The 22,778-nt window shown below is 38.2% G+C and overlaps 1 protein-coding gene across 2 annotated transcripts in view; it reads right to left on the reverse strand.

The window, feature by feature from the left end:
* Positions 1-22,778, reverse strand: part of pde3b (phosphodiesterase 3B) — a 42,357-nt gene that overhangs the window by 2,962 nt on the left and 16,617 nt on the right. For both annotated transcript variants that reach the window (XM_043243667.1, XM_043243668.1), the window contains exons 2-15: positions 9,127-9,177; positions 7,639-7,887; positions 7,098-7,234; positions 6,546-6,652; positions 5,604-5,823; positions 5,426-5,517; positions 5,153-5,316; positions 4,443-4,577; positions 3,983-4,094; positions 3,708-3,821; positions 1,946-2,145; positions 1,478-1,681; positions 325-486; positions 8-245 (exon numbers count right to left, since the gene is read on the reverse strand). In XM_043243667.1, the coding sequence (XP_043099602.1) occupies positions 8-245; positions 325-486; positions 1,478-1,681; positions 1,946-2,145; positions 3,708-3,821; positions 3,983-4,094; positions 4,443-4,577; positions 5,153-5,316; positions 5,426-5,517; positions 5,604-5,823; positions 6,546-6,652; positions 7,098-7,234; positions 7,639-7,887; positions 9,127-9,177 (2,185 nt within the window). The remainder of the gene's footprint in view (positions 1-7; positions 246-324; positions 487-1,477; positions 1,682-1,945; positions 2,146-3,707; positions 3,822-3,982; positions 4,095-4,442; positions 4,578-5,152; positions 5,317-5,425; positions 5,518-5,603; positions 5,824-6,545; positions 6,653-7,097; positions 7,235-7,638; positions 7,888-9,126; positions 9,178-22,778) is intronic.

Here is a 22,778-nt window from a genome sequence, read left to right on the forward strand (position 1 = left end):
TTCATACTTGGTTCAAGATCCTCATCCAGCTCTTCATCTTCTGTTTCGATGTCTTCCGTCTCTTCTTCGTCATCTGAGCCCTCCTCGTCAATCCAGTACCCCGGCAGCAGGCCGGCAGCATCGTAGGAGTTACAAAGAGGGCCGACGATGTGCGTGATAAAAGACTCCTGCAGCTTTGCTAACTGTGGTGCCGAGCGATCCATGAAAGGACTGATGGGTAATCCTAGAGCTCCTTCTTCATCACCCTATGAAGGCAGAAAAGCAAAAAACGTCGACCACATGTTGCTTAATGTTGTTACTTTTTCTGCAGAGAACAGAACATACCTGCTCATAAAACTCATTGACGATACCCTCTGTCCATTTGAGGTGAAGGCTTCGGTCTTTGGCTGGCCCATTGATATCTGCCAGCTTAATGCACACTTGGCACACTAACAATCTGTCATTTTCATTAGTCCAGTCGATGCCTGGACTATTCACATCATTAACCTGTAAAACATAAAGGGATCAATCAGAGGATTAACCTAAAAATAGCACAATTTTCTGGAGCTGGCATGTTCAGGAGATATGTATTAAATTATACATTTTTAAACAGACTACTGGTCAAAAGTTAATAAAAAAGAAGTTTTAATGTTTTTGAAAGAACTCTCTTATGCTTACCATGGTTATGTGATTATTTGGTCAAAAACGCATTGTGAAATATTACTGCAGTATACAAATAATATTTAAAAACTTTTTCAATTTGTATATATAAATGTAAATTATTCCTGTGGTGACAAAGCTGATTTTCCATTTCTTTAGTAGTTGCTAGTCACATGAACCTGCAGAAATCATTTATTATAACATTTCAATTATGCCTATTATCACAGATAATTTATTACAACATTTCGAATATGCCTATTTTGAGCGGAAGAAACAATCTGTTTTTGTGCATGTCTCTTTAAATACAAATGAGCCGCTGCTCCCTTTTTCCTTTTCCAGAATAGGGTTGTGCTTTTACAGCTCCTTGCTCAGATACTCTGCTAAAACATCTGGTTTTGATTATCACGACCACTGAGCTGAAATCATTACATTTAAACCCAAATTAGCTCAAACGTCTGATATAAGGTTTTCTGCTAAATGACGTTCTCTTTCATGTCTTATTGCGCCTAAACTGTCAAATACACAGAAGTTTGTTAAAAACACACAAGTTACAAAAACCAAGTTGGTTATGTCTGTGAAGATAAACAAAATGAGAAAGAAGTTAAAGATGTTAATAATAGATCTGTGTGGCAGCAGTATAATATATAGTAAATAAATCAATAAATTCACTGTCAGTGCAGTTGAAGACAGAGTGGTTAGCATTCTTTGCTCGAACTTTGCCCGTGGCGTTTGAACTAGTATACTCTTGTCACACAGTGGCGGTGACATGGGAGGAATATGGCTTATTGATTATTAATACTGGTTGTTTATGCCATATTAGTGCACATATACTACTGACCTTCGAATTAAACTCTGCTAGGAAGTCAAAATGTTTCTTCAGGTCTGTTGCTAGAATGGCCTCGATGACTAGGAACCGAAAACGCTTAAACTCAACGTGGTCCAAACTGCACAGGAAGTTGAACTCCGGCTGGGAAAGAAACAGGCTCCAGGCAGAGGCTGCGTGGTGATTCTCCAAAACTGAACGGTCATTATACAACACCGCCTGTGTGAGAAAGTTTGTGGAGAGGTATAGAAGGTTGAAGGGATAGAAGGTTGAAGAACAGGAGAGGGAAACACGGTGTGCTTGAATCAAGAGATTCCATGCTCTGATTACAAAAGCATATGCTTCTGATAAAAGGTGGGCTGGTTTCACTTCTTGACACAACAGTGTGAAAACATTGTATTTAATGAGCTATTATGATCCAAATAAACGAGACAAACTGGAAGGTTCTTCTAAACTACAATTTGGGCATTGCTCGTGACTTACCTGAGGAGCGTTAGTGGCTACAAGAAAGGCATTTGTGCGACCAGGGTGATCATAGTCATGCATAGCAGCTGCTACATATAGTGCCATGAGTTCCAGCGCAGGGATATTCCAGGCCAGACAGCCATAACTGTCATCCGAGAATGAGGAACTTTTGGACGTGGCATATGCCACCCTGCCTGGGGAAATTCCACTGTCCGAATCTAATACATACAAACATACAGTGATAAAACATTACTACAGATACTACAGATTCACTACTACTACTTCAAAATCACATGACACATCAAATCTAATGCTTTATTTTGATAACGTGAATTCAAATTTACATTTTTAAAATTTAAATGATCAGCTAATCCAGTGTGATAGAGATTGCACGATAATAATAATTTCATAGTATGGCAAATAACCGATAAATAGCTAATTTTAAAATGTATTTGGTTACATTTTTTTAAACAAATTTAATATAAACACTAAAGAAATTTCTTTAAATGCTAGAAGTGAAATTAGACAGTGCAGCATTATAAGAAAAAATGGAAATTCATTGATTGTTGAACAAAGATATTTTAAAGAATGCTGGTAATCAAATAGCTGATGGTCCCCACTGACTTTGTATTTCTAAGTCAATGGGGACCAACGACAGTTTGGTTCATAAAAAAAATATATATATATATTTTTAGTTCAACATAAAAAAGAAACTCAAAAAGGTTTGGAAGTGTAAATAATGACAAAATTATTATTTTTGGCGGGAACTTGGGACAACATGGGAAAGTAAAATCCTAAATATATGCAATTTAGAAAAAATAAATAAATAAATATTAATTAAAAATAATTAAATCAGACAAAAACCAATATGCAACCATAAAAAGTGTAGCATTTTTGATTGAAATCTATTTATTCAAATAAATTTGTTATAATAAACCTTTAAAAACATTTACTGACTTGAGAAATTGTTATAAAAGAAAATATACACTCTGTATACACAAATATAGCAATAGTACAGCAATTGAAAAAATAAACTTGCCAAAAACACACACACACACACACATCATGATCTGATCAGTGCAGTTTTTTGGGTTTTTTTGTGCATTATTTCTTTGCTGATAATTCAAACTTGCACAGGCTTTAAAAAGTCACTAATTAAATAAGAGAATCAAACGCTGCCAAGAGGCTGCAATTAAGCTGACTGTTTTTACAGCAAACCAAATATTCTCAGACCATACTCCATCTCTTTCCCAAAGATTTTTGAATATTTTGCAACTCTGTATTTGAGCCAGCTAGTGAAGTCACTGGTCTCAGTGTGATTCAACACCTCTGCCTGCCAGAGCTGGCTGCTGCGTGGAACAGCAGCAGAGTGACTCAGAGTCAACTCCATTTGAGAAATTACAAGGGCCATCAGCAGACTTAAAATAAGCCTCGGACATGCTGAGCCAGCAGCCACCTCAGATCTCAGTCGCAATAGAGGATCTCTTATCGGACAGCATTTGCCTCTAATTTATTTCCGATGGATCAGGAGGTATGTGAGATATAATTAGAGACATGACTGACGATACAGTTGTTCTAACCTGAATCTGTCCATCATGTACTCCATATTATCGTTTTATCCAGTGCCTTATCCAAGGGCACGATGATGGTAGATCATGAACCGACCACTGTGAGATTTTAACCTACGACCTTCAGTTATCAGTCGACTACAAAACTCCCACCTTAGCAATCAGTTTCTTGATGGCAAAACTACAATGGAGTGTGAGACTACAGATGATACCTGTATCACTTCCGGTGATGTGCTCATTATGGATCTGCTGAAAGCCTGGGATTGGCCGGGTGGTGAGATACCACACCGCATGAAGGACATCGGTGGCATGGACACGGTTGTGATCTGAAGGAAGAACAGAAAAATGCTTGATTGGAATTGTTTCCAACCATTCTCAGCTTCACAAACACAAATCTTCACCATGGTCCAATTTGAGAAACACTGGAAGAATTCTAACCCAGTTTTCAAGTTTAACTTCAAACAAGATTTTTTTTTTTTATTCTCACAGGGGATGTCACGATAGCCGTTCTCCAGAGCGCAAAAGTACGTCATGAATTCCCGTACAGGGATTTTGAAGATTTCCAACAGACCCGTGTCCTGGAACAAAGTGTACGCCACCTGAGAGAATGTAACAAACAGAACTTCATTAAGACAAGACAAGCAGTGAGCCATTGAGTCCCTGCAGATTCATGTTTACTGAGAAGGACCACTCACATTACATTCAGCTGAATCTATGAAATGCAAGTCACATCAGATCAGACAATAAAAGTGTGTAATTACTTGGATTTAACTAAACGGGGATGGTTTTAATTAGTTAAAACAGAACCATGTTTCTCTTTTTGGTTTCGTTTTTTAGTGCATTTCTACCAAATTGAAAAATAAAAACTGATTGCATTTTTCCAAAACTCAGGCATTTTATTAGCATAATCATTTCAACGGGATATTTTAAAGGGACAAATCACTAACATAGCTGAGAATTCTGCCAGTCTTTCCTCCCGTCATCTCCATCAGCTCAAAGATCTGGAAGTTCCAGGTGTTGATCCTTTCCATGAGAGCTTCATGGTCCACAAGCATGGAGTCCAACCTGAACTCCTCGTCTCCCTGCCAGAGATCAATCACAGTCAGCTGACAGAAGGTAGAAGGTTTTGCAGTAATCTCAGCTTAGTCTTACAGGAAAAAGTCATGCTTGGCACCTTTTCCTGAGATAACAAGTCCAAGTCAGCTAAATTTATGTTGTCCTCACAGGCTCTTACTGTAGACCCCTTTGGGCAGAACAATAAACTGAGGGTTTGCAGAAGGATCCACTCAAGAGTCATAGCTATAAATCCAGCAACCACATAATAATGCAAAAGTATGGGAATGCAAATAAGCACTCTTCTTCTAAACTCCACTCGGCTTGTTCAACAGCTGGCCACTTTAACAACTGCCAGATTGGCCAATAAAAGGAGTAGGAGAGCGGTGGAAATAAGACGAGGGCATTTCAGGTTACGCGAAAGAAAAGCTCTTCTCTTGCAGCCCTTTCTAAGGCAAAACAGCACTTCTTAAATTAAAATTACTCATCCACAAGCAACACTGGATGTTGATTTCAGTTCCTAAGGCAATGTTTTAGACATTAATATAATGAAACCATGCGGGGATAAAGTGTACATGTAGTTCAGCATGTGTGCGTACTCTACCTCAGGATCCAATGCGGACTGCTCTGTACTGGAGGTCTGTTCTTCTTCCTCAGGCTGGCTATTTAGTTTTTCCCCTGCTGTGTCTGCAGTCCTCTCCTCCTGAGACTCTGCCTCCAAGCTCTCCTCTCGAATCAAGTTTTCCCCACCATACTCTGCACCTTCAGCTAAGAAAACAAGCAAAAACATCATTTGGAGTAATAAACCTAAAGATGGAATCAGGAATGACTATGTTGTGATAAATGGCATTAGTGCTACGGCTTATTAACTCATTACCTGAGCGTGTTCTTTGCATTTCATTGGCTGTTGCATGATGGCCTTCAGCCACCTCTACGCTGGCCAAATTTTTCAGCATCTGTCGGCCACAACTGCAAAAACCAAAAAATACAACTAATTATGTGGTTCCTAAAGTACAACCTAATTGAGAAGAGAAGGCTTCTAGATGTTACAGTACCTGGTGCACAGAGGGGCCGTGGAGGGACCTCGATACTGTTGCTGGAAATCAGGTGAGCTCAGCGTATAGCCCAGCGGTTTGTGCAGGTTGACGCTGGGCTTGGTGAGGAAATCAGCAGTGTCTGGGAACTCCACTGGAGAACGTGTGACCAGAGAGGAGCCGGGAGCAGCAGGGGGACTGTGACTTGGGGAGCTGACTGGGCTCAGGCTGGGAGAGGCACCTATAGACATCAAAAATCAATATCTATTTATTTATTTAAAAAATACATTAAAAAAAATTTATGCATGCAAAAAAAGATCAAGTACAATCCTGCAAATTTCTGAATTAAAAGTCATTTAATATTTTTTTCGGGCTTTATGTCAAGGTGGTGTAATTGTATAGCGAAAAAGTGAAAATTCATGAAAAAGTAAATGTTGGCATGAACCAGTTATTAATTCAATAAATGTGGTGTCGTCAAGATACTGTACAGGTGGCTGCGCAACATACAACATGCTGTACTGTTTTGCTGTCATGCAATAACAACCAAAAAAGTACCCCTGCGGACCCTAATGTTGTGTGTTGAGATTAGTGACCACTAACTTCTATTACATGGCCAAAAACATGAAAGACATTTCTCAATATATCTATTAGAGTTCCACAGAAGAAAGATAATCAAAACAGGTTTGGAATAACATGAGGGTGAATAAACAATGACAGAATTTTATACTAAACTACGGTGTATTCTATCTCACACACATTTAAATATTCATTCATTCATTCATTTAGTTATTTAATTTTAGAAAATGTGTTTGTTTTTAAGTTCATTTACTGATTACACCATATTTGGTCTCTAGACCAAAATACATCTGAATAAATAAATAGAATGACAGATCTGGCTAAACTCATAACTTATACAAAATATTATATGAAAGGAAGGTTATTTCACTCTTGATGGGTGCACACCTGGTCTTCTGGGTATAGTGTGGCCATAGGACAGTGTGACGGAGGAGGATCTCTGTTTAGGAATAGTCAGCAAGTTGCTGTTTGGCCCGTTGGAAACACAACTCTGGCTGTAAGGTAAAAAAAAAGAAAAACACATGACAATGCGTCACAACAGAGATAACCACAATTTCACTGATAGCTGAATAATAATAAAGTGACTTAATAAATGAAAGCATCTAATAAAAAGACGGAATGGAGTATTTTATGAATGACTAATGTTCCCATTCAACAATTCCATTTGAGCCTTGCTATAAGTCAAATTTGCATCCAACAAAGTTTCTTTACGCATTCTCAACCCAGCTTCTCACAGATCTCTTTTTAACACTGCCACCTTGAGGACAAACAGTGAAATTAACAAAAGCATCGTCCCATCAAAACCTAAAGCTGAAACTTTTTGGTCATATTATATCATGCTTGGAGGACCTGTGTTCCTGTCTTCGCCCGCCCCAGGGGAGTACAGAGAGCACACAGAGGTGCAAAAGTGTAGTCGTTAGACAGTTTGAGAGGTCTGACCTGCTGAGCTCAGAGTGAGATCTCTTTCCATTGGCGCGTTCCCAGCGTGACGAGGCAGACTCCAGCGGAGGCAGAGAGGAAGAGGCTGAACTGCGCCTCAGCTGAGGGGTAGGGAGACTATTCCTGCTGCTCAGGCCCTGAAAGCAGAAGGTCATTTAGGAAGTACAAAAAAAAGGCAGGCATGACTTACAGTGCACTAGTCGCAGGGATAATACCTCAGGGATCGAACAAGAAAAAGTCCTAATGTCTAACAGTATTCCCTCCTAAATTTCTCACCTTTTCTATCACTCACTTATTAAAAAGTATTATTCGTTCTAGTAAATCATTGCATTTGGACATTCCATGAAACTGTAAAGCAGTTTTTTTAGTTCATTTCCCATATTATTAGACTAACATTTCATAATAAAAATAACACTGGGTGACGCCTAATTCATTTTAAGCATTTATTACCACAGATTTAGCTTTTTAGTATAAACTGTACACCACATTAAATTCCGAGTGACTTGTGGCTTGGTGAAGAACGTCTTTTTTCCAACACTACCTTCAGTGGCTTTCTCTCTCCTCTCTCTGAGGGGTTTTCTATCTCAGCGCAGGGGTAGAAGCCAGGGAAGGGGGTGAAGGGGTTGACCCGGGGCCGGCAGGACCCAGAGAAAGCTCCCATGAGACTGCTGACGCTGCGCAGTGACGAGAGGACGTGAGGTGACAGAGACGGGTCTATCAGCAGGTCTGAGACCAGGTTCCTGGCCTCGTTTATCACGGAGAGATCCACACCATTGCCACTCACTGCACCCTAAGCAGACAAAGATTAGAACATCCATAGAATGCAAAATTAGGAAACCTGCTGCGTAAAGAAACAACAGTTTACCATGTATCCGTTTATGAGACTTATACCGCCTCCTTGTGGTCATTTAGAAGTACAGCAGGATTTTATACATTTTTACATTTGCATTTGGCAGACACTTTTTATCTGAAGTAATTTACATTGTAATGCACGAACTGACACAAACACATTTGATCAGTTCATGCATTCCCTTGAATTCGAGCCCATATCTTTGGTGTTTTTAGCGCTATGTAATGTTAGAGCTACATCGACGCTGTAGCACGCCATCCCACGACTCCATACTTGTGCCAGTAGTAACTGTAGCAAAGAATGACTCATTCTCATAGCCATCCATATGATAAATCCAGCCAAGACAGTTTTTGATGATATCCACTCAGCAGAAGAAAAAAAAAAGGAACCATTAATAATGATATTACAGGAAGAACTCTGGGTATCTATAAACTCGGCTAGTTTTAATCCATCTTCAGCCTCGTGCGTACATGCTGAGCTCATTTTATTGATTGTATTTAATTCAGACCTACGTAATTTTTTTTTTGAAGGGGGGTGGTGGTTCTGATGAAAGTAATAAAGTAGAGTGGCGGCACTGCTGCGACCTGCGTGTGTGCGCGCGTGCTCACATGTGAGTGGTAAAAGTGCACAGCGAGCACTTCCTTCAGGCTTTGACGTCATTTGGCAAGCTTTATGTGAGCCAGGATGAGGGTTATCCACTCGCAGGTCAGCCGCAGTAATGAGCGGCGGGCAGATGGAGGGGCTACAGGCCTCAGCATGCTAACAGGCTACAAACTGTCCTCAGATGGACCATATGAGGCTCATTCAGATGGAACGAAAGTGAGAGGAGATGCTGGTTTGTATTTGACGGACCACAAAGTTCACTCCCTTATTCCAAAAACCATTCGAAAATAAAAAGTTGGACATAAGTAATAAAACACAGAATAACAGCAATTATATATTTCTAAAACATTAAATGTGCTTAGAGCCAGGCGATCTGAATAAATTAGCATTTTATTTTATACATCGATTTATAAATGAAAGTATCTCACAAAGGTTCATAAAAAGTGATTTAAAAACATAGTCTGCTCTGGATGTTGGCTGTTTAAGCCAAAATGTCATGGGAGTGCAGTTACCTAATAAAACTAACATAAATCATGCCGATGGAAAGTTGAAAAGCTGAACAGGAGTTGTACTGACCTGATATTGTGGCTTGTACCATTGTTTAAGGTCCCAGTCCCACAGGATCATCTAAAGGACACAAAACAAAGGCTCTTTAAAGCACATTTCATTCACGGCTGCCACCCTGCACAAAACCTATGGAAATTTAAGACAAAGAAGCAGATAAATGAGTTATTTTTATGTTTCTGAAGTGCCAATAACCACTTAAAAATAAACACGTTTCTACGTATTGGTTTGAACAAGCGTTTGATGTGAGATTGAACGTTTTGTCAACACCTGAACAGCGCTTTTCGTGAGCTGAATGCTGCTAAACGAAAACCTTTCTGCCGCTTGCAGGGGGGAAAAAAAGAAAACCACTGTAACCACAATGAGACGTCAACAATAGCGCTCTCAGATCTTATCTAGCCAAACTACGTCATTTGACTGCATTTCCACGTTATCTGTCTCAGAGGCTCAGAGGAAAGTCACCCAACAGAAGCCAAGTCCCACAACACTATCAAGATAGGTCACAGGCTGCGTCTATTTTTTTGGTTAACTCGAAGTAGAAAATAACATTTACAGTTATATTGTCTAAATATATGTATATATATGTGTGTGTATTTGTGTGTGTGCGTGTGAGAAGAGTTCAGAAAGCTTCTAAGTGAAGTTTGAAATTTTCCTCTAAAATGACCATTTTTATCAGAATGCAATATTTATGTTGTTTTTTAACTTTAACTTTTAACTTTACAACTCTATATATTGCCATTACACTAAAATTGCTTAACCTAAACTCAGGAGCCTAAATAAAAATACTAAGCTTTTTTGATCTGAACTCTGCGAAAAATTTGATTGAAGACCATTCTACGATGTAGACAGAGAAATATGATTGAATGGTCTTGTAGACTGAAATTTTACTAATCTATTAGACACAAAATTAGAGGCCCAAACTTCAAAACGAATTTGCAAAAGTTACAAATCAACATTTTTAAAATGAAACAAAACAAATACACATTTCACACTCTAAACATTTGAAAAATGTGATTTTAATATGCATTGAGCTAAACATTTGGCACATTTTGGAAGTATGATCTTGGTTAAAATTTATGTATATATAGAAATATGTTTCTCATCACTTTCCTGTCCGTCTTATATTTTTGCGATACAATTCCTACAAAAATGACAAAACTACATTTATATAGTTCTAAAAGAAAAAGAAAAATGTTGGATATTATACTAACAACCTGTTTATTTATTGAGTCTGGCTTATTATTGTTTAATACAATAAAGAGATCAAAAATCCTTTCTTTCTAGGAAATGAAAAACTTTTCAGGGAACAGTGGCATAAATTAATTCAGCCACCAAGCAAACACAAAATTAACAAGAGTTCTATTCTATTTCCAAACAGCGGCACGTCACAGTTCGAAAATAATCAGACAAGCAAAGTTCGAGGGACTTCTCTGCCAGCAACGGCTCGTATTTAAGCCATCGCCATGTTGAACTCAGAAAGTCACTGTAAACGAATGGCAGTGCAGCGTTTGCCCACATGAGGGAGTACTGGTGATATGAGAGAACGGCCTGCTTTCTCCACACAACAGACAAAGCAGAAGTCCCCTGCACCTGTGCCGTCCGTGTCATGTGTCACTTCCAGCAGCTCTGATCTTTAAAACCAGCAGCACTCTCAGGCACTCAGAGCTGTCCAAAAGAAACGAGCACATCCAACTCACAGGCTCAAAGAGCAACAGATGGAGCTGATGGAAACACACTCACCTGCTTTCACTGTAACGCACAAACATTAAACCGAGGCACAAATGAAAAGTTCAAACGACTTCGTTCCATGTCTGGATTAGGATTTGATTACGATGTAGACGCTGTGGCCCTCTTGCTCTCGAATCAGATGTTTTTAACGATCACGCAGAGATGATCGCTGTTAGCTGTCAGCATCTGCTTAACACCATCAGACATTTAGTATGGCAAATAAGCACTGCCATGGCAACCTGACAGAGGCCAGCAAACAATAGTGCAAACGTCACAGCATCCAGAAAGGTGGGAGATGGATAGAGAAAGAGATGCGTCAAAAAAAAAAAGGTGTCTCTTTCGCTCTAAAACAAGGGGAAGGTTCTGTGGGTCAAAAATAACCACTTAACATCTGTCTGGACAGAGACGCTGCCATTAAATCAAGCGTGTGGCATAGAGCTACGTACGTACACGGACTCGTTTCTTGACCCTTCCGAATGCCCCACAATGTCACAGAGTTACTTAAGCAAATCTCGCCATGTACTTTACGCTCTGTTGAGCTGGTAAGCTACACAGATGGAACAGAGATTAACATAAAAATAAAGGTGGGTCGGTTTCATAAACTCTGCTTCCTTGAATATTTTACGATATTTTGACTCCTGCATTAAAATTAATCTGGGTGAAGTGAACAGCGTTAGTTCAAAATGTTTGCTAATTCATACACAGCTGAAAACGCACGTACTCGCATTGCATTTAGAATTCAACCGCTAATCCATCCTGATAGACTACAATTATAATACTTTTATTTAGCAGGTGTGGGTTAAACTGATGTCAAGTGAAAATGTACAGTTGTAAAAAGAAAATTGCAATTGAAATCAATTCCATTTTATGTTTTCTCTTTATTAAAGAATCCTGTAAAAATATGGTTGCTACGAAATATTAAAACAGCGCATCTTTTTAACATTCATAATACTTTCATAGTACTTTTTTTAAAAAAGTAAATCAGCACATTCTAATGATTTATGAAAGGTCACGTTACGCTGAAGACTAGAGAAATGGAAAATTCTACAAAATAGACTTGTATGAGACTTCTTTAAAATGAATTTAGACACACTGCCTGATGTTGACATACAGTGAGACGGGTCACACGAAGCACATCTGAAGCAAAGCAGACAATTCCGCTGAAAAAACGTCACGTTTGTTTTTAGATTCAAATGTATGTATTTTTGAGTGTAACACTACACAGATTTTCCTTGTACACTGTGACGCAGACAGTGATGTATGTAGTCATGAAATCAGAGACTTTCCCCTTGAAATCCGATCGCAAGTGGTCACAGGAGATGCACTTGAGATTCATGTAACTACCAGGTGTAAACACCTGTAAAAAGTTAAAGGATATTGTCTTACCCTGACTCCACGAGCGCACATCCCAATCACTTTTTTCAAAGTTTTATAAATATAATTATTATAAATCTTTCACGAATACTGTGATGTCTAAAGCACCTTTTGCTATAGCCTTGCTATAAATCAAAAGATCAAGTTTAAAATATAACCAAAAAATGTCTCATTGCTCACCAAGGTTGCATTTGTATGATAAAAATTTAATTAATATTATAATTTAATATAAAGGTGTTCTATATTAACATATCTTAATAATATTGGAATAACAACAATTATTATAGCTGTTAAGTGTCTCAAGATCATTCAGAAACCATTCTAATATGCTGATTTGCTTATCAAAAAACATTATTAGTAGTATTATCCTCATCATCATTATCATAAATGTTACAAACAAATATTTTTGTCGAAAGTGTGATACATTTTTCAGGATTTAATTTAAATAGAGCAGTTTTGTTAGAACAGTCTTGACTTACTTTAATGCATCCTGCTGAATACAACAATTGTTTTTTTTTTTTATATTGTAATGAAGAATTGCATTAACACATTTATATATAAAAAGACAAAATAATTCTGATTCAAAGCCAAGCAAAAAGTAGCACACCACACACACACACACACACACACGTAGCAGAACAAACATACTCCCTTAATCCGACCCACGGGCAAAAAGAGAGAATCTTGTTCTTTTAAGGCCAGATAACCTGTGAGAGTATTGTGGGGAAAATGCATCATGTAGTATTCGCATTACAAAACACCAGTTTAATACACTTGAAAGTAGACTCTAGTCTACAGACATTCGCCTACATAAGGTCAAAGCCATCGTACTTTACATGAATCTAAAGCTAACACAAATGACATGTGGAAACTTCGCCGACAATGAGGCTAAATAAAAATGAGGCACCAGGACTGAAAACAAAAAACCAAAAACAAAAAAAAACAGAACTTCCGCTACTAAATTGTCTTATGAGTGTGCTGAAGTGCGAGACGGTGAGCATGAGCATCGAGAGCACTGTGTGTTTGTGTTTGCGAGAATGTCAGTTGAGTGGCTAAATTTCTGCACACCGTCTGAAAATAAAGAGGCCAACCAGAGCTGGCCAAACAAAAACAGCATCATAAAAGCCAGAGCCAGTCAAGAGCTTCATCAACACACAACAGACCAGCCAGTGAACCAGAACAACAAACCAACCGCTGATGAACACGTATCACTTTACATGCAGAGTGAGAGAGAGAGAGAGAGAGAGAGAGAGAGAGAAGAAAAAGAGAACGAGAGAAAGAGACAGAGACAGAGAAAGAAGGGGGGAGAATACCAGTCTGTACTTCATGATTTTATCAAAATGAGAAACCTGTTTTTTTTGTTTTGTTTTTGTTTTGTTTTTTTAACACAGCAAACAGTTTGTTGAAATTTCTAATAAATGCTGTATGATCTGAGATTAAACACAAAGAAAATGTGGCCTGATATGCAACAGGGGAAATGACAAGCATGTCCTTATTGGGCGATTTTGAAAGGTTTTTCCTAAAAGGCATTACAATATGTTTCTATAAATTAACATTGTGCAATGCAATAGCATAACCTACCAATTCATTATATTTCTACAGTATTTATTCATCTTAAATGTTAATGTTTACAGACAATACATTTTTTATTTTCTTAAAGTTGTTTAAAGCAACATTAGACTACGCATTATGAACATGTATTAAAAATCGACTTTATGCATTAAACTGATCAAAAACACTTTCATATTATAATAAAAAAAAGTGTCAAATCAGTTCTGTTATTCTGTATGTTCTAAGAAAGTATCACTCTTTCACCAAAATAAGTAGCACATGTTTTCGGCATTGTAATGATGAAAAAAAAAATCAGCATATTAGAATGATTTCTGAAGGATCGTGTGACATGGACATCACAGAAATAAATTTCATTTTATATATACTGAAACAGAAAACTGGAGTAATGAAAAACAAACAATCAGATTTGTTATCACTGGAATACATTAAATCTAATAAAATATATTAAAATAGAATCTGTTTTTTTTAAACTTTAATAATATTTCAAAGCATTACTCTTTCACTGTTGTTTTGATTAAGACTTTAAAAGGATTTTGTAGCCTTGACGAGAGTAAAAGACTTCAAAAACAATAAAGAATCTAATCCCAAACTTTTGAATGGTAGAATATATTTATCAAAATACAACAAAAATAGATCCAAATAAAAGAAAACAGCTTATAAGGGTTTGCGTGAAACTGGGTCAGTACGGAGATAAAAGGAGCAACAAAAAGCTCGACCTAATATTTAAAACGTATGCCACCAAAAATACCATGTACAAAATGATGAGATCCATATGTACAAAATGATGATGTATCCGGCTTCAGCTCACAAAACGTGGTGATTTTGAATAGCCCGATCATGTATGGTAGTGTGTGTGTGTGTGTGTGTGTGTGTGTGTCTGTGTTCCTGTGGGTGTCAGAGAGCTGACGTCAGTGCAGGCTAACGCCCCTCACGGCTCAGCTCGTCTGCAGCAGCTGTGAGTGTGGGAAAGTCCTGGCTACTCTGCAGTCAACTCCAGCCAGTCCCCACAAAGACAAGGTCAACGGCCCTTTCTCAAGTCTCATCTGACCCCTAGAGACGATCGCATTTCACATTCGACGTTATGACTTTTCGGCCGCATCGATCTCAATTGCACATTTCGGGAAAACGGTGCGATGGTTCTGCATGAGATCACACGGCGATGAACGCATTCGAATCATTTCTGATCTAGCATTGAGCAACACTGCAAAATCAAAAGTGCTTCTACTTAAAAAAAAAAAAAAAAACGGAAGTGAATAAGCATCTAACACCCTGTTACTTAATCAATCCATGTTTACAGCAACCTAAAAAGGTTTTTGGTGCCAAGCATAATAATCTGACAGATATTTATCCAAGCATCTCCAATATCACTGCTTTAGTCCTTGAACTTGGGCACAACCCATCCTTAATGGCTCACAGTCCTGGTCATTACAGAGTTATGCCGTCTTCTGGAAAGCAGTCAGTGACTTCATGCTGAGCAGTGATTATGTCTGGCTCTCAGTGGCTGGTGTCAGGAATCTGACGGACAGGAGAGAGACTGGGGAAGAGGGTTATGTTGTCAAGAGGTGCTGGAAGGCCTGTGGAACATTCCCTTTACGGAGGGGAATGAAGAGATACTGTTCCGTCCTGCGATTTTCACATGGGAGCATCGCTCTCCAAACTACTGTGGGTAGTTACAGATACAGACCGAACTGGCTACGAGCTTCCACTTGGCCGAAAAGCTTCAGTGTGATGGTGATTGTGTGATTACAGTCTTCCAGGAAATGATGCAAGGCGCTTTAAAGCAAAGATGCTGTAAATGGGTTGATGCATCAGTTGCAGTTTTATAAATTATTAAAACTGGTTATGGGGTGATAATGGAGAGCCGTTCCAAAGGGAGGGTTTGAAAGCATTTCCCCACGATGTCGTCATGGGATGATGATTTTGATGGCTTTTCTTCTTTCCACAATAAAGACAATGGTCTTCAGAACGACTAGCTGTCTCTTTTTGCAAAACACGACAATCTAAACATCACAAGAATTCATTTGATTTGGGTCTGGAACGTAGTTAAGCTCCAAGACGTGTTCCAGTTTATCGTGTGTTGTTGTCTTAGTCTCAGTCTGAGCTCGCTAGCATCTGCTTTAGCCATCGCCATTTGTTTTGGTTTTACTGTAGGGGGGCTGTGGAGGTGGGGTTATTCAGTGGTCAGCCAGGGTATCTGATTCGCTAGACTAGGAAAAAGGGAATCCTGTCCTGTCTAGGGATGTGCAAATCTATATATGTGAAAATGTAAATGTTAGAAAGGAAGCATCTTGTAAAAACATAATAAGGGGTAGCAAAAAGGCTGCCAAAAATTTATTATATTCAGAGGTTTGGAGTAGGATTGTTCTCTTTTTAAAAAAGGCTCTTGAGCTCATCAAAGCTAAGCTTTATCAAAAATACAGTAAAAACTGTAATATTGTGAAATAATATTGTCATCCAAATAAGTTTTTTTTTTTATTTATTTTAATTAATTTTAAAATGCAATTTATTCATGGGATGGCAAAGCTGAATTTCAAGCACCCTTTACTCCAGTCTTCAGCGTCACATGAGCCTTCAATCATTTGTTAATCAAGAAATATCTTACCATATTAAATCAACGTTGAAACAGTTGTGCTGCTTTTCACTTTTGATCAAATGAATGTATATTCCTGAATAAAAGTGTATACATAGATACTCTGTTATTGCGTTGAACATACGGTTTCGAGCAGAACTGAATCTAACTGAAAAAACTGAAAACTGAAAAGCTAAATGGAAAAGTAAGAAAGCACAAAAGTCGCTGTCATGCCCCTCTCGCCAACCAACCAGTTCCCAGTCACACCAGAGCAGGTGGGGAGGCTTTACGGGGTCGTCGGGGCAGCCCTAGAGTTTGGCTGCCCTCTCTTTCGCCCTGCCTCTGCGCACAGCTGGCTGGCTGCTCCGCACCACGTTGCCCCTCTGCTGTCTTGGCACAGCTAAGAGCAAAGAGCTCCAAAGTGACTGCTCTTTTTTTTTTTTAGGGCTGAAATGAAAATCCTGCTGTCTGAAGTGTGACTGGGAGAGCTGGGAATACAGCTTATCTGAGTGCTGACACAGAACGCACTCGAGGGAAAGAAAGCAAGAGTTCGTCAGCATTTGCGCGCGTCCACATGATCAAATACACGTATAAATAATGTGCATATGAGCACGCATGAAAGCGGGCCGTCCTAGCTGCTGTGCTTCTCTGATTTACAGCTCACCCCTCCGGGGTCACCTGCCTCCAACACAAACAGATGCTGCTGACGCAAAACGGTTTGGTCCACAGTGTTCCTCTGTCACAAAGCTTCCATTCCAAGAACCCTAGCAGGAAACAAAGCGGGAGGGGGGGGACTCCAGGATTGAATCCTGGAGGAGGGAACCAGGGTTTCCCGAAGGTTGGCCCTGACATGTGCAAGCTCATGCAAGTGTGGCACCTGGAGAATGAAACCCGTGCCACAGTAAATCTGTGCTAAAAGTTGCGTGTCGTTTTAAAGACCTGGCTCTGAGCCTGCTGACTGTGTGATCTTGCATTTTCCACTCTCTCCTGGATAGGATTTTTCAGAGCTCTTCCAAAGTCTAGCACACAGACGGCTGGAAGGTGTCGTCAACACTGGGACTTCTGGTTTTAAATTGATCTGTGATCCTGATAAGGCAGGTTACAGTCAGTAAAACGGATTCAAATGATCAAACCTCTTAAAAAAAATTTTTTTTTTTAAAAGTGTGCAAGCAGGGTTTCCTTTCAAACCTGAAACTCTATGGAAAAAATGCACCACCAAGACAAAAAAAAAAAAAAAGACTAGAATATAGCGGCTAACATCTTGAGAGTCCAAACGCTGCAAAAACACACAAGGCTAATCTCTGTTAAAAGTGTCCATCTCTTCACTCTTTCTTCAGGTTTTGGTTCTTGGCCGCATGCCAGACCGAGCAGAGCTTGCATAATAACAAACACGTTTTTGCAGGAACAACAAAAATGCCACAAGCTGAGGAAGGTCAACAATATTACGTCAATGATGAACTTTTTCCCACAATGGTATGCTTCAGGACTAAATGGCCCGTCGCTATTTGGCTTTGTTCTGCCTTATACTCCATCAAAAAAGTCGACATTATAAGAGTCAAAAAGTGTTTAGAAACTACAAGAACTATAATGAGCACACAGACTCAAAACAAAGCACACAGAGACAGGTAATGGTTTAAATATATTATCTAAAGTATCCCACCAATGTAGAATTACTGCACCTTTTTGACATAACTACAATAATAGGTGCACTTAAAAAGGTTTGGTTTGATAAGAGATTTAAATGTTTATTTAGTGTCTGTAATTATTTGATCAAAAATACAGTAAAAACTAATGTTGTAAAATGTAAATATAACAATATATTTTCACATTATATAATATATTTGTAATATACCACACAATTCTTGGAAATTATTTTAATATACTGATTTGATACTGCATTTCATATTACCAATGTTGGAAAAAAAGTTGCTCTGCTTAATATGCAGAATAATTATATTACTATAATTAATATTTTCGTGAAAATCATGATATGTGTTTTTCATGATTCTTTAATGAAAAAAAAGTTACAGCATTTATTTGTAATATTTTTTATATGTCTACTGTTGCTTTTGACCAATTCAGTGCTTTAACTTTTGAACAGTAGGGTTTCCAGCTTATAGAGCTTTGTTTTAGAGCTCTTGGACTATTAGAACAAATATTACATGAAAATAGTACATTTATATTTACATTAAAATAATATATTAATATTAAATAATAAATGTATTCAACAATAAAAAAATTTAAGCTGGACCATATTTATTGGCCCCACAAATACATATTTTGTTTAGCATATTACTATATATGCGGAATTAACTTTTTTTTCTTAAAATGTCAATTCAGCAATGGCTATAAATTCACATAATATAAATATTACACTGGTAAATAACAATAATTTGTTTATAGTTTTCTACCAGAAACAACCACAAGTCATTACAATACCTTAGTGATATTAAAATATGGAAAATATGAAATATCAACATTTTTGTGACCAACATGTGCATGACCAACGAACATAAAATATAGTGATAACCCACTTCCATCAGCTAGTAATGTTACTGGCCCTTAGCCATCGGGCCTTCCTTATTGATCCCTGAATAAACAAGAAGCATTCATAACAAAAGTTAAAACAGGTTTTTGTTAAAGTCAGTTTTGAAAGCTTATCCAAACAGTTCCAGAGCGAGCACATGGAGTTCTAGCAGGAGTGTGCGACATATTGACTGACTCTCTCAAACTCCGGCTGATAGGACAGTGTGAAAAAGTCTACAGCATGAAAGGTAAAGCAGCCTCATTCGACCAATTCTAACTCATCCCCTGCCTTTCCATTTATTACTGCCTTCAGGATCCTTTCACTGCAAAACATGTTAAAATACAAGCTCCACGGGATCAAGAAATATACATTAATTCCAAGCCACATGAAAAAACATTAGCATTTTAGGTTTATCATAAAATCTCTTATTTTCAGCTTATTGCACCCAATATATTTAGCAGCTTAGGGACGTAACAGCTAGCATATTGTGTCCGTACGGCAACGTTAATGCAAGCCATCAGTGTGCTTTTGAGATTAGATTCTGCGAGGTAGTTTGATCTGAAGTTAAAGCACAGCACTCAATAAATCACACACCCATTAATAGGTTCAGGCAGGTGGCATTTCATATGGGTTCAGCTTTATCTGCACCCAGTATCCTCTACTGACCTAGACCTCAGCTGTTCAACCCAGCACAAATAGGTCTAAATGACTCTGGACACTGGCTATGTGCCCTACCGTCATGAACACCCTCAACGGTCCCTCTCGATGATAAGCCTCTTGAGCTCAGCCTTCATTTGCCAGGCCACCAGTTTACCAAGTTTATCTATGTTTAGCAGACATTAAAAAAAAAAAAAAAAAAAAAAAAACTGCACACAGTTTTGAAATGCACAAGTATAAATTATTTCTGTGCGTTCTTGACAAAACTTTGTCAGTTCGACATAATCTGGATGCAAACATAAAATAAAAATTACCAAATTAAAGCTATTAATAGTACTTTGTCACTATCAACATTACCGGAACATTCTTTAACACATTTAATGTTAGCCTTGACTTAGCGTTTTTAGTGTAATGTCGCTTGAATGATAACCTACACTACTGCAGAATTATCTATGTACTTTTTCTTCAAAACTAATAAAACTACCAATACAAAATAAGCATAAAATGATTGTTTTTTTTTTTTATGGTATCTTAAATAAACTTTATTAGTCTGATGTCATCTAGATGTAATTGAAAGTTGTCAATTGTGCAACTGACGTGCAACGGAACAATAAAGCTGTGTTCAGAAATGCTACAGAACATGATCCAAGATTGACTCTAAAGTAGCCTTTGACTTCCCTGTTGTCACCATCAAGAGCCAGTCATATATTTTATGTAAGTGACTTTGAAAGGAAGGGGCAATAAATAGTGTTTCCTGACAGACAGGCGTTTATGCAGTAATTGCCTTGTAAATGAAGGCTGAACGAACACAGGCCACTGTTCCTTACAGCTTGATGGAACAGAAGACACATGAACTCACGCGCGCACGCACACACGCACGCACACACACACACACTCAATGACAGCCTCACGCATAATTGATCCCTCAGAGTTTCTCCAGAACTCCAGTGTTAACATTACACCCCATAACGTCTCCGAAACGTCAACATGCTGGATACAACACGTCAAGCCCTGGAATTTTTCGCTCCGTGGAGCACGGCTCATGCCAGACTGATTTGTGTCAAGTAAGGCCAAACACACAAACAACGCTGGCAGAGAGGCGTCCTCTCATGCGGAGGGGAAAGAGAGCCGGAGCACAACAGGAAGACTCTACCTGATATGGCCATGGCTGCCAGATAGGCCCAGGCTGGAGGCCTTGTAAGGGAACATCTGGCTTTATCTTGGAATCAGCGCGGACAGACTTCTCACATAAACACAGGCGCTCCGGAGCACTGCAGATCTCCAGTCACTAACAAGCCTGTGAACGGCGCCGAGCTGCCATCTATTAGAGAACCCAGAGAAATCGCCTGTTGACAAGTGAATCATTTACAAACAAGTGGACGCTTGGGGCCACGGGCTTCTTAACTGCTTATCAAAGCGATCATATAACCACGAGTTCTTCTTCCTGCTTAACTCTTACATACGTATCAATCATGCTCGACAAATGAACTGTAAATCAGGGGTCTCGAAATCCAACGACCTGGAGGCCTCTAACCATGTGGTGCTGCTGACAGCCAGTTAAAACATGTACATGTAATGTATATTTTTATATATTGTATTAGAAAATATAAATGGATAAATATCTAGGTAATTAGTTTATGTAAAATATTACCTATATTTTATACACATTAGAAATTACAGTAATAATTATAATTAACAATGAGAAATATATTATACACTACGCATTATACATATTATATATTTTATATACATTATAAATAACAAGCATTAACAAGTGATAAAACTAATTAAATAAAAAATGATATTATAACTGTCGTAAGTAATACAAAACAACAAAAAATATATGGCAATCAATTAACACATATGGTTTGTGTAAATAATATTTTAGCTGGGCAAGTAGCTGGTCTAGCTGTGCAGTCTATCAAAAACAGAAACAGGCCCTCCAGAGTAGTCGGCACCGTTGATTATGTTGGGAGCGATCTGGTTTTGTCGTGAGTCGTGACAGATGGGATTCGTCAAACTTTTTTGATGTATGAGAGCATGCGGGCTTGTTTGTTGTCCGATGGTACAGTTTATATTTGCATTTAAAGCCTGCAAAAAGCCATGCAGAAATTTTAGGCTACAGTTTAATCAATCATTACGAGAACTAGGTATACTATGCTTCGAAAATAGTGATTATTTTTTATTCACCTTATTTATTTGCAGGTTTGAATTATATTGCGCAATATAATATATATGACATAATTATGATATAATATATTAAAAATATATAATAGATATAATATATGTAAAGGCCTTGTTCTCACAAATGAATTATCCTATCGATATTCATATCATTTTCACAAGGGGGTTTACTGATGTATCATTTGTCTGATTGTATTTAACATTTTGAAAGATGTTAACATGAACAAACATGATGAAAAAAAAAACATGATGAAACAATCTTTCTGATTCATGGAATATTAAAAACAGATGCCTACAATCCCATCTGGAATTAAAAAAAAAAAAAAACACTGAATCTAATATGAAAATCTGGCTTTATTAAATGTTAAAATTTCTATTCTGGAAATGTACTCAAATTAGTGCACATTTAATTTGACACATTTGCAGTTCTTATTGTAATCAATCAAGTGGTATGGTGATATCTGTTAGGTAATTCGTTTTTTACCCGGTTCACCTGGGGAATCTTAACAGTACTGAATACGACACTAAAAGTAGCAGCAATGATACAAACGGCACACGTTAACAAAAACTAATAATACCAGCAATGAGGGTTTTCACAGAATACTTTTTGATGATTGTAGCAGTAGTGTTCAGCATTGAGCTCGTAGGCGGCTTGTTGTTAAAGAGCAGCGGGCTGACGAGGAAGAGGATCGGGGCAGGAAAGGTCAGCCATCTAGTGTGCGGCCATAGTATGCGATGCCTGCCCTTGCTTCACAGCGGGATTTCACATGTGCAAACAGGACTTCGTGTGAACATGTTCTCTGTCTTACACAATAGCATGGCCAAGTAAGTGACACAAGACTAGACTGAACACTGAACTAGTCTTCCCCAACCTCTTACACCTGACAAACTGTGTGCACTGCCTGCTGTCGATCAACACAATCAAATCACGGCGATTCTGGCCAAAACACTAATAAAATATCAGAAACTGACTTTTTTTTTTTTTAGGGCATGCTTTGCGAAATGCCTGAAAAATGCCCTCTTGTCGCCAAATGTGAGTGTAATGATTTGTTT

The sequence above is a fragment of the Puntigrus tetrazona genome, chromosome 7 (assembly GCF_018831695.1).
Source record: "Puntigrus tetrazona isolate hp1 chromosome 7, ASM1883169v1, whole genome shotgun sequence".
Taxonomy (NCBI): Eukaryota; Metazoa; Chordata; class Actinopteri; order Cypriniformes; family Cyprinidae; genus Puntigrus; species Puntigrus tetrazona.